Raw genomic sequence first — 10,968 nt, forward strand, 5'->3', positions numbered from 1 at the left:
GTGAGGCAGGTGGGGCGGAGAGAGTTCTGAGAGAACTGTGACTAGCCCAAGGTCACCCAGCTGGCTTCATGTGTAGGAGTGGGGAAACAAAGCTGGTACACCAGATTAGAGTCCGCCGCTCATGTAAAGGAGTGGGGAGGGAATTGAACCTGCTTCTCCAGATTAAAGTCCACCGCTCTTAACCACTACACCATGCTGGCTCACATTCACACTGGGTGAATGTCTTTGCAGTGCTGGAAGACCACAGGTTGGTTATGATGTTATGATGCAAACAGATATATGTACATTCTTGGGTAATTTTTTAAACAAAATACCATTTGATTTCCGGAGCCATTTCTTTGTTGTTCTCCAGGTACAGAAAATTTACCCTTGAAACCATTTCTTAAATTGGCCGGTACCCCAAAGCTTGCCAAAGGACATGTGGCTTCACTGGTGGAAAGGCATACATTTAACTACATGATGTTGGGTTATTACCTTAAAGACTAACCATTTTGTTAGTCTAAGGTGCAATTGGACTGCTGTTTCATTTTGATGCTACAAACTAACACAGTTACTCATTTAGAATTACGGCATGAGGTTGACACACTTATTCACATATTACAACACTAATGACCAAAGTGATTCTCCACTCACCCAATACCTAGAATATTATTTTCATGCTACTAGATGAAAGTGTAGATCTGGGGATGGCAATGGCAAACCAGCCCGTAAACATAGTCTGCCTAGTAAACGTCAGGATGTGACGTCCCCCCATAGGTCAGTAGTGACCTGGTGCTTGCACAGGGGACTACCTGTAACTTTACTAGATGAATGGGGAATTGAAAGGATGTAACCCCTAGGAAATTTAAGCAAAATAATTACTTTAGGTATTATACCACTAGTGTGTGTGTGCGTGTGTGTGTAAAGTAACATCAAGTTGCAGCCAATTTATGGTGACACCATAGGGTTTTCAAGGCAACAGACTACCAGAGATGGTTTACCATTGCCTTCCTCTGCAAAGTCTTCCTTGGCGGTCTCTCATCCAAGTACCAACCCTGCTTAGCTTCCAAGACATAAGAACATAAGACCAGATGAGACTGGGCTATACTATACGATTCCGCATCCCACACCATTGATACATTCTCAGATATGATACGAATATTTTCTACCTTCACTTCCACAGACCTGGTTTTTATTAGGATGGTGACATTTGACAGAAATCCTACAGCACAAGGACATCTTCATACTGATTGGTGAGTGGGAACTCCCACCCCGTGTCAACTGAAGTAATAGTGTTGTTTATCACTACCACAATAGGTCCTTTTTGTAGCTGCGTCTGACAGAGCTTATATCCTGGGGAGCCTGTGTTATACCCAGTAAGGAGACAACTTTGCCAAAGACCAACTAAATCCACTCAAGAATCAAGCTTATAACACTAACAAACTGCTTCAAACTTCCACGGCGGGTGCCAGTTTTCCTCCAGCCCAGCATAACTCCTGCGTCTCTAGTCCCAAACACAAAAGCTGCACCCAAGTCATACAAAAACATTTTCATTGACGGTGCTCTTCTATGCACAATGACTTTGTGTTGCTTTACTATACTATCAGTAGCATTTTCAGTCTGTACTTGCGTTTTTGTAAAAACCATGTTGTCTTTCAACACGAAACAAGGTTGCTATAGATCACAAATTGTGAGGAAAAGCTAGTAAATTTGAAGCAAGGCATATGCTAATACTGTTTTCACATAAGAAGATTAAGCCCATTTTGATTTGTCTTCTTGTCTTGGAAGTTATTTATTTAAGTCTTTTTTTTCTTGTAATGGGATAAAATCTATTTTGCAAGTTGGCATGTGAGTTGTTCCAAATTAATGCAAACCCATTATTTACATTTTGAGATGCTTGTCTTTGCTGTAGCAAGGCATACGGGAAAATGTTAACAATTTCACTGGTGTTGACTAACAAATCAAAACTTTCAGGAGTTTTTTATGCCCTGACTAATGGAGATAGATGCCTAACACCGCCTTCCCACTGTTTTGCGTCTCACAGACACAGCATCTGTCTTTTTTGCCATTGGAAAAACAAGATTCATTAATAACGTTGCTTTCAAATGATGTATAGCTGAACATACATCCTAGAAGACAATCGTGCTAGAAAGCAGCATTCAGGCTGCACAACAAACACTCTAACAAATTCAAAAAATGCTTGATGGCATCCACCTGACACTATGTATATGTTAAGCAGAAAATTGCACAGATCTATCCGAGCACAAAGACAAACACACACACACAAAAAAAAAACACCAAACAAGAAATACCTGGATTCATTTTGGTTTCTCTTATCTACAAGAATGGCTTGCAAGAAATGGAACACAGAATCAAAAGTTTCCCTTACTTATTTTGATAAGATTTTGTTAGCCTTTGATTGATAAGGGGAAATGTTTAAGAATCTACTATTATACTTTTATTCCACGATATTTATTATCCAAGTGCTTTAAAGACTGATCCTCAATATTTGCTTTTAAAATTGTCCAATATACACAAAATCTGCCATCTCACCCGCCGCCTTCTCAAAAGTTCATCCGACACGCCACCAAACACCAGACACTCTTCAGCCACTTAGAAGAGCAAAATACTGTACAAAACTTACCAAGGCCATGCGGTCCCCCCCAGCAGGAGTGGTTAATGATGAAGTAAATTTGAGATATAAAGGATTTTCTTTCCTGATTCCAGGCAACTGGGGGCTTTGCTCTTAAATCCATCCGGCTGTGTGTGATGCAGAGCATGGGTTTCCTTTCCTGAGAAGGCATCTTGCCTCTTTGAGAGTGCCAATGTTTTCCCACCTTGCCTTCGCTAGGCCAGCAGCAGCCACTTGTTGCAATGGTAACAGGGAAAGCCAGGAACTGCCTCCTTCTCAGTAGGCTGGCATGAATTATTAACTTTTTTTTCCACCTCCCCTCATTAGCATTCCATTCAAGCGACACAAATGAAGCAATTCATTTCTTCCTTTTGTCCTCCGAAGCTCACTGGATTAATGAGGGTTATCTGCGAAGATAAGGCTTGGGCCTGCCGATTCATTTAGCCTGATTGGTTCGAATCTGTGTCTCTAAATGCGGGGCCCCCATTGCCCGCATATCAATTCCGTCTGCGGCATTTTTCAGCCTTCTGTTGGCAGGAGATCTAACATTCAGCCGGCAAGAATATCTCTCTGGCTGAAGCACATGAATCTTTCATTCTTTCAACTTTAATATTTAAGCTGGTGGTGTTCTTTGTTGCTTGGGTGCCTTGTGGAGCAAGCGCAAGGACTGATTAAGCACCCAAATGCTTGTTTTATACTTTATGTAACTTGCTTTTGACCTGACAGGTTGGAGATAAGACATAGGTGAAGGGCACAAACTATCAGCCAGGGTCTTTGGGCGAACCCAGGGAAATCAGGAGAAACTTCTCGAGAAGCTGTCTGTGCCTACATGTATGGCGCTGACTGGGTGGAACAGGACAGGTCTTGCTGAACTGGTCCGGCAATATATGAGCAAAGGCTGATAAAAACTTGGGTTTGCTAGCTTTTCAGAACCAAGTATTTCCTACTTGTCAAATTAATTCTGTTTCAGTTTAACGAGACCAATAAAATACAGGCTAGTTAACAACCCTATTTGTGCCTGAAGGCATGGAGAAAAGGCAGGAAAAGCAAGACTTCCAACATTATGGTTAATGAATCATTTGGTGTGTTTTTTATTATTATTCTAATAGAATATGTTACTTATGCTGACATTGGGATATGGTAGGGCTGACAGGTCCCCACCACCAGCGGGGGGATGGGTAGGGTTGCCAGATCCAGGTTAGGAAACTCCTGGAGATTTGGGGATGGAGCCTGAGGAGGACAAGGACTTAAGTGGGGTACAATGCCACAAAGTCCACCCTCCAAAGCATCCATTACTGATCTCTATAGTCTGGAGATGAGCTATAATTCCAGGGGATCCCCAGGGCCCACCTGGAAGCTGGCATCCCTAATATATGGAATACAGTCTAATCTTATTGTCACTATGTTGTTCTGACTATATCTTTTTAATAAACAAGTTTTAAAAAAAATATTCTTGGGAAAGTGGTAAAATTAAATTGTGTTATTTATTTCGTTCCTGTTTTATTATGCCACTTTACTTAGAAAGTTGTGTCTGCAGGACTTTCTGCAGTTTTTGAATATACTAAATCTTTCATCATTCATTATTGCATTGGCAAATGCAAAAAGTGATATATGGCATTAAATGGCAAACCCAGCTTTTATTTTTAAATGCAAGTTTCTAGCCCCTAAGATGAGTTGTTAACGTGTGGGGCAGTGCCTAACAAAATATCAGAAACCAAGCAAAAAAGACAGGGTTGAGCAGAATTTCCAGGAGATATACCCTCCTCTTATTTGGCTAGGGATGCCAACCCTGGGCTCAGAAATACCTGGAGATTTGAGGGTGGAGCCTGGGAGAGTGGGGTTTATGGAGGAGAGGGACCTCTGTAGGGTCTAATGCCATGCAGTCCACCTTCCAAAGCAACTATTTTCTCCAGGAGAAGTGGAACAAATGTTTTAAATAAATAAATAATCAATAACCGTTTTTGTTTTTTTGTCATCTAGAGATCAGTTGTAATTCTGGGAGATCTCCAGCCACTACCTGGAGGTTGGCAACCCTATACTTGGCCAGGAGAAGCAGAATCAATTACACAAATAAGCAGTTTGCTTAGTAGTCACAATTGATACAGCTTGCAGAATTATGCAATTAAAAATAAATAAATACAGAATATACACAGCTCTGTACCTCCCAGTTTTCATTCATATGCTCTAAGGGAACAGCCAGATTCCATGAAAGGGCAGAAAGCCATCTATAGCCTTTCCTGCCAAATGGAAACCATTCTGCAGAAAGAATGTGTTTGTTTACATCAGAAAAATCACTTCCTTCTTCCACATGTCCACTGTCTAGACATGGATTTGACTAAACTGATCCATGGGTTTATCACTGCCCCAGCATTAATGGCATGCGGTGATTTTTCTCCTGTGAGGCATATATGAGAAACACATATTTGCAGTATCAAGCAACAACCTCTATTGGAGAAAAAGGGAAATAAATATAATGATTGACACCTGGATGTAGGACAAATATACATCTTCCCTGAAAGTCAGCTACTTGTGCTTGTAAGTCCAAATCCTCACTTCAGATTTTTAAAATCATGAGTGAGGTCAGAAACCAGATAACTAGAGTTGCCAACCTCCAGGTACTAGTTGAAGATCGCCTGCTGTTACAACTGATCTGCAGCCGATGGAGATCAGTTCACCTGAAGAAAATGGCCACTTTGGCAAATTGGACCCTATGGCACTGAAGTCCTTCCCCTCCCCAAACCCTGCCCTCCTCAGTCTCTGCCCCAAAAACCTCCTGCCGTTGGTAAAGAGGGACCTGGGAACCCTACAGATAACACCTATAGATGGACATCTGTTCACACACACACACACACACACACACACACACACACACACACATCAATGCCTGGTGCTTCTACCCCACATACAGAAGCAAACCTATTTCATTTAACACAGGGATCACACACCATTGACAAGCAGCCCTGGGGTCCTTTTCAGTGGCATATTGCCATAAGCATGTAACTCAAAATAACAATCACCCGGTGCTGTACTGAGAGATACTCAATCAAAATAACAGCACACTAATATGTTTATATCAAACACAAGTTGTATTAACATAGAAGTGACAAGATAATAGGAAATACCTAACTAACTAATAGCATGCAAAAAGTATATACAAAAGACAAGTGGTACTGAACCAAACTATCACAAACTATTATTTACAAATATATACAAATGTAAATCTACAAAATAGGTCCCACAGCACGCTTGTATAAGTCCGATAATTATATCTTTAGAACCCTTTCGGCACAGAGTAAAATGATCCATCCACGGACTTGACTTGCACCAAGTGCACAGTCAGTATCCTTTGTTTCACCCGTAATGTTGGAGCCAATGCAAATCCCTTAAAAGGGTAATGTAAAGCATCTGGTGGGGACCACGATATGAATATGGTTCAGAACCGCATAAAAGGTACGCAGATCCCAGGTATTCTTTTGCGTTTCACCAAAAGAGGCTTCATCAGCCTTGCATGACTCTAGAATAATTTAGTTCGCCTTGAGTACAGATCTGAAATGTTTCTGAAACGTTTCACAGGATGTAACTAAATCTGAGCCCGGCCTTGGTCGGGAAAGGGCGGGTTAAAAATCTAATAATATATAAAAATAATGAGCACCATACATGCCAAAAACGGGTCTCCTGGCAGACTGCATGAACATCCCAATCTCCCTTGAGATAGGTGCATTTTTAAACAAGGCAGAAAATCTGTGTCTCAAAGAAACAAACAGTATTCCATTATACCACTTGCTTTAATGCTCACAGCTATATTTCCCTGTATTTTGGCCAAGTTATGATTTTTTTTTCTTTTAAGCCTTTGGGAGTCTGCTCTTTAATCAGGGGGCTCGTGATTGAACAGGCCATACTCTCAGAGCTAGTCACAATGAGCTCCTTGATTGCAGCTGTTGCTATGACTCATGGCAGTCCGGCTCAGCAGTCCTATTCAAAGTCTGTCAAGGCTAGTTGCCTTGCGCTGCCAACCCAGGGCAACCCATTTTACAGCCCTTCCTGGTTTGTTTGTTTGTTTAAAGCACAATAATTGTGAAATATGCCACAACAGCGGCGAGAATTTTACATGCTTCATACTGGAAAAATTCCAAAATTCCTATGAAGAACGAATGGATTTATAAACTATTATAAACTTTGCCACGATGTCGAAGCTAACCTGCTTGGTAAAGATCAACCATTAGATGATTTCTGGCACAAATGGCATCTTTTTAATGATATGTACAATAATTGAATATAGCCAACCTACTTAATAAGACATTTAGAATATCTAATAGCATTAGTTATATAAGACATACTAGATATATTAATAATAGTTTTCAATGGATGAAAATTTCTAAACTTGACATCGTTAAAATAAATATGGGTACTGGTTAAAAAAAATTGTGCAATTGATAGGTTCTGATAAGAATACAGATTTCTCTAGATCAGTGGTTCCCAATCTTTTTTTGACCAGGGACTACTAGGACTTTTTTGTTCGGTGCAGGGACCTCAAGGTTCAAAATAAAAATTCAGAGAATTTGAAAATAAACTTTAATCATAACTGTTAGTTAAACATTAAACTTAGAATAATATTTGAATATATATTTTATAATAGAGAACTTTTAATTGAAAATATTAATTTATTATGGGTTTATAACTTTGTTTCACGGACCTTAATTTAGTTCTCGCGGACCCCTGGTTGGGAACCAGTGCTCTAGATATTGCTCCTGGTGTGGGAAAATCACATTTCCAGCACTCAAATTACACCATGCACTTTTTCACCAGAAAAAAAAAATGCAGTATTTTCTCTAGTGAATGCTTTTACTGTCACCATAAGTATTCTATAGAATCCAGGGCTACTAGGAGTAATAAAAGAACATTTAAGTTTTGCCAGTTTTTTATTTAAATAATATTGGATAGTGAATCGTCTATACTGGATAGTGGATAATATGGGATCATCTGTCCAGGAGAGATAATTTGTGTCATTGTGGAGAAGCTTTACAGAATTAGTCAGGTCTCTAGCAGAACTTGGTACAATCTAATAGAATACGAGCCAGGAGATAGAACTTAATAGATCATAGACACGGTCTTTTGGGTCAACTACGGAAGGCTGAGGGATTCTAACCCATGATGTTGAAGGCCTGTTAAGTCATAGCAAAGCAACAATAATGATGACGACAAACGTTGTTGGACTTGCTTCAAAGTTTTCTGGCTTTGAGAGTAACTTGCTTTCAAAAACATGGTTTTGCTCATCAGACTATTAACCACGTGACAATCGTAGGGTGTTTTGGTAATGGCCAGACAATACAGCTGGGTATGTATTCAAACTGACAGGAAGGAGTCATGTTTGCTCTTGCGCCCATAAATCCTCACAGCAATCCTGCTTCCTTTGTTCTATTATTGCAAAACTGAAGCATAATTTGCAATCAAGCTTGTACTTGCCATTCGTGCATCTGGAAATGCTACTGATTTTTTAGTTTTCTTACAATCTAAAAAAGTTTAAGATAAACAGGAGACATACAACAGATACAAAAGCATTTTTAACAATGATAATGCAAAAAAATTATCCCAACATATTTGAGCATAGCTGCTTTTTTAACCAGTTAAATACACACTGAATGTTTTTCCTTTGAGAACAGGAAGTAATAAAAAATGTGTTGAGAAAACTTTAATCCACTGCTGATAAAGTTAATACTTTTGCACCTTCTGCCACTTTTCACTGTTTTCTTTAGGTGGTGCATCTCTTTTTTGGTCACATCCAAATTGTCTTCTATTCTTGGAAGCTAGCCAAAGTTTGCCAGATCCTGTTTTGATTAGAGAAGTTGTCCCAGTTCATGCAGTCCTTAGGAGCCAGGAGTTCTTGTTAACAGCTGGTTGTACAGAGACTCAGCTTGTGTGAATTATTCTCCCCCCCCCAGAAATCTGGGAGGGGCCTGTCGAACCAGAACCTTTGTCTGAACGGTTTATTAACGCAAATGTCCCAGATCACACGGGAAGATCCTTGTTTGGTAGAGGGAAGGGGTTCATGTACACCCCTTATACTATGTGATTTCCTTGCCAGCTCCTGGTGACTATTCTGTCCCTCTATGGAGAGTAGACAAGGTTCAAAGTGTTTTTGATGTGGTTTGGAAACCCTGCACTCCTATGGAATTATGTCATTGTATGTTCCTCAGACAAAATGTTATGGAGGAGCATAGCAACGTGGATGTTGGTGTATGGATTCTTCAGGCAGCTTGAGCTATTCACTCAGGGGAACAGCATTCTTGAGGTCAAGACAGAGGACTAGCAGTGGGCCTTCTTTCTCCTGGAAATCTGTGATCTCCTTCTCCTGTCCCTTGAAACATGCAAACTTCCTTGTGCCTCATGCCCAAAATCTACCTCTTGAGTCACTGCTCAGAGTTAAAGTAGGGTTGCCAACCTTCAGGTGGTGGCTGGAGATCTCCCACTATTGCAACTGATCTCCAGGCAATAGAAATCAGTTCCTCTGGAGAAAATGGCCACTTTGGCAATTGGACTCTATGGCATTGAAGTCTCTTCTCTCTCCAGACCCCACCCTCCTCAGGCTCTACCCCCAAAATCTCCAGGTATTTCCCAACCCAGAGCTGGCAACCCTAGTTAACAGGGAACTTCTTCACCCTATGTGAAAGCCTGTATGAGCTGGTACAGCAGTACTGGTAAGAAACTGGCAAAAGTGGTATCTCTCATCTTCTGCTTTGAGCCTCCTGGGAGACCCAGACTCTCTGGTAAGAATTTCACTTTCACCCCTGCTCTTTATCAAGAGCTTTGTCTCACTCAGTTTTACAAATCTCATTCTCTCCTTTTCTGTCTAAAACCATTGTGGGATATAAATAACTGCAGCCGGTAAAAAAATAAAAATAAATCTGTGCTTTTATTTAATCAAAGACAGTCTTTATAAGGCTGTTTGCAACCTCCCAGAAGACTGTGACATAGAAATTGGGCTAAATCAAATTAGCATTCTATATAACGGGACATGTGCCTGCCTACCACTTAATGATTACGCTCATAAGCCGTTTGTATAAAAGAAGGTAATAATTTCCTTTTTGTCTTGTTACAGTCCTCCAAAATAAATAGGAAAAACATAAATCAAGCCAATGTTATTGTCTGAAAAGATATGGCACCTGAAATAGCCTCCATTTATTAATTTATTTTTTATCCTGAAAGCCTTTAAATGTGATACAAGCCATTTAATTGTCTAGTAAACATTTCCTTTCTAATTTTCTCACCGCTATTTAAAAGAAATACATACTGCAGGTAAAAACTGGAATGAATGCCAAACTCTATGATCACAGAACACGGCTTGACTTTGGGAGTGGTTTTTCTCCCAAATAGATCAATTCTTTGGTATGTTTGAATGACATGGGGAAGTAGTGTTTCTGGCATTTTACATCTAGAAACATGGTACAGCAGACTTGCTTCATCATAATATGTTATGATAAGGGAAATACATGTGTGATGGGGTTTTTTCTCAATCACTTCTTCAGTCAGTGTTGTTTTGGTTCTTTTGTATGTTTGACAAAGGTGATCCCATACATACCACACACACACACACACAAACCAAACCACATGTATATAGAACTCTCATGTTTAACTATGGAATCATATAGCAGCTAGGAGGAAATAAAATTGAGATCTTCATGACACCCAAAGTTTGATTGAATGCTAAAAAAGTATGCCAGAAATTACCCATGTTAAGCATGGGCAAAATACATGGACTGCAGTGTACTGTACATAATAAATGCTAATGTAAGGAATGTAAATACACTTTCGTTTCCCCCTTAGAAGCTCCTTGATCCATTGATCTTGAGCAGCATAATTTTAAATCTAATGTTGGAGGGATATGAGGACTGAAAAAAATCTTGCCACTGACAATGTAGCCTTGGGATCCCTGTCACTTAATAAAAAAGGCATTATGTCAGACACAGAGGCATTAGACTTATATGTTAAAAGAGGAGAGATATAACGTGATCTTAGTTCCTCAAAAAGCGGCATTCCAAAAGGGCCTGAGCTAATGAATCAATAGAGCCAGAACAGCAAGGACAGGTCCTGTCTGGGTATGGTATATTCAAAATTCTGCCGTGCATAACCATAGAGGGGTTAGCATTCAGTCTAGCTAAACAGAAGGCTCTAGAAAGTCGAGGAGTTGTCAAATAATAAGTATAAGCGGGCAAACCACATGGTGGTGATATCCCGAAAAACTGAGATGAACAAACGCGGTGAGCATGAAAAGTAGTGCTGTTATAATCAAGCTCTTTAATGCACTTTTTAATTTTGGCGAAAGCTTCCGTTTCCCCAAGATCTAATCGTATATCCTGCAA

At 40.0% G+C, this 10,968-nt stretch overlaps 1 protein-coding gene across 1 annotated transcript in view; it reads right to left on the reverse strand.

Annotated features, from left to right (window-relative positions):
* Positions 1-2,791, reverse strand: part of C5H10orf90 (chromosome 5 C10orf90 homolog) — a 130,505-nt gene extending 127,714 nt beyond the window's left edge. The window contains exon 1 of the mRNA XM_056850205.1: positions 2,624-2,791. Coding sequence (XP_056706183.1) covers positions 2,624-2,783 — 160 coding nt within the window. The 5' untranslated portion in view covers positions 2,784-2,791. The remainder of the gene's footprint in view (positions 1-2,623) is intronic.
* Positions 2,792-10,968: the final 8,177 nt, after the last annotated feature.

This window comes from Euleptes europaea, chromosome 5, assembly GCF_029931775.1.
Source record: "Euleptes europaea isolate rEulEur1 chromosome 5, rEulEur1.hap1, whole genome shotgun sequence".
Lineage (NCBI taxonomy): Eukaryota > Metazoa > Chordata > Lepidosauria > Squamata > Sphaerodactylidae > Euleptes > Euleptes europaea.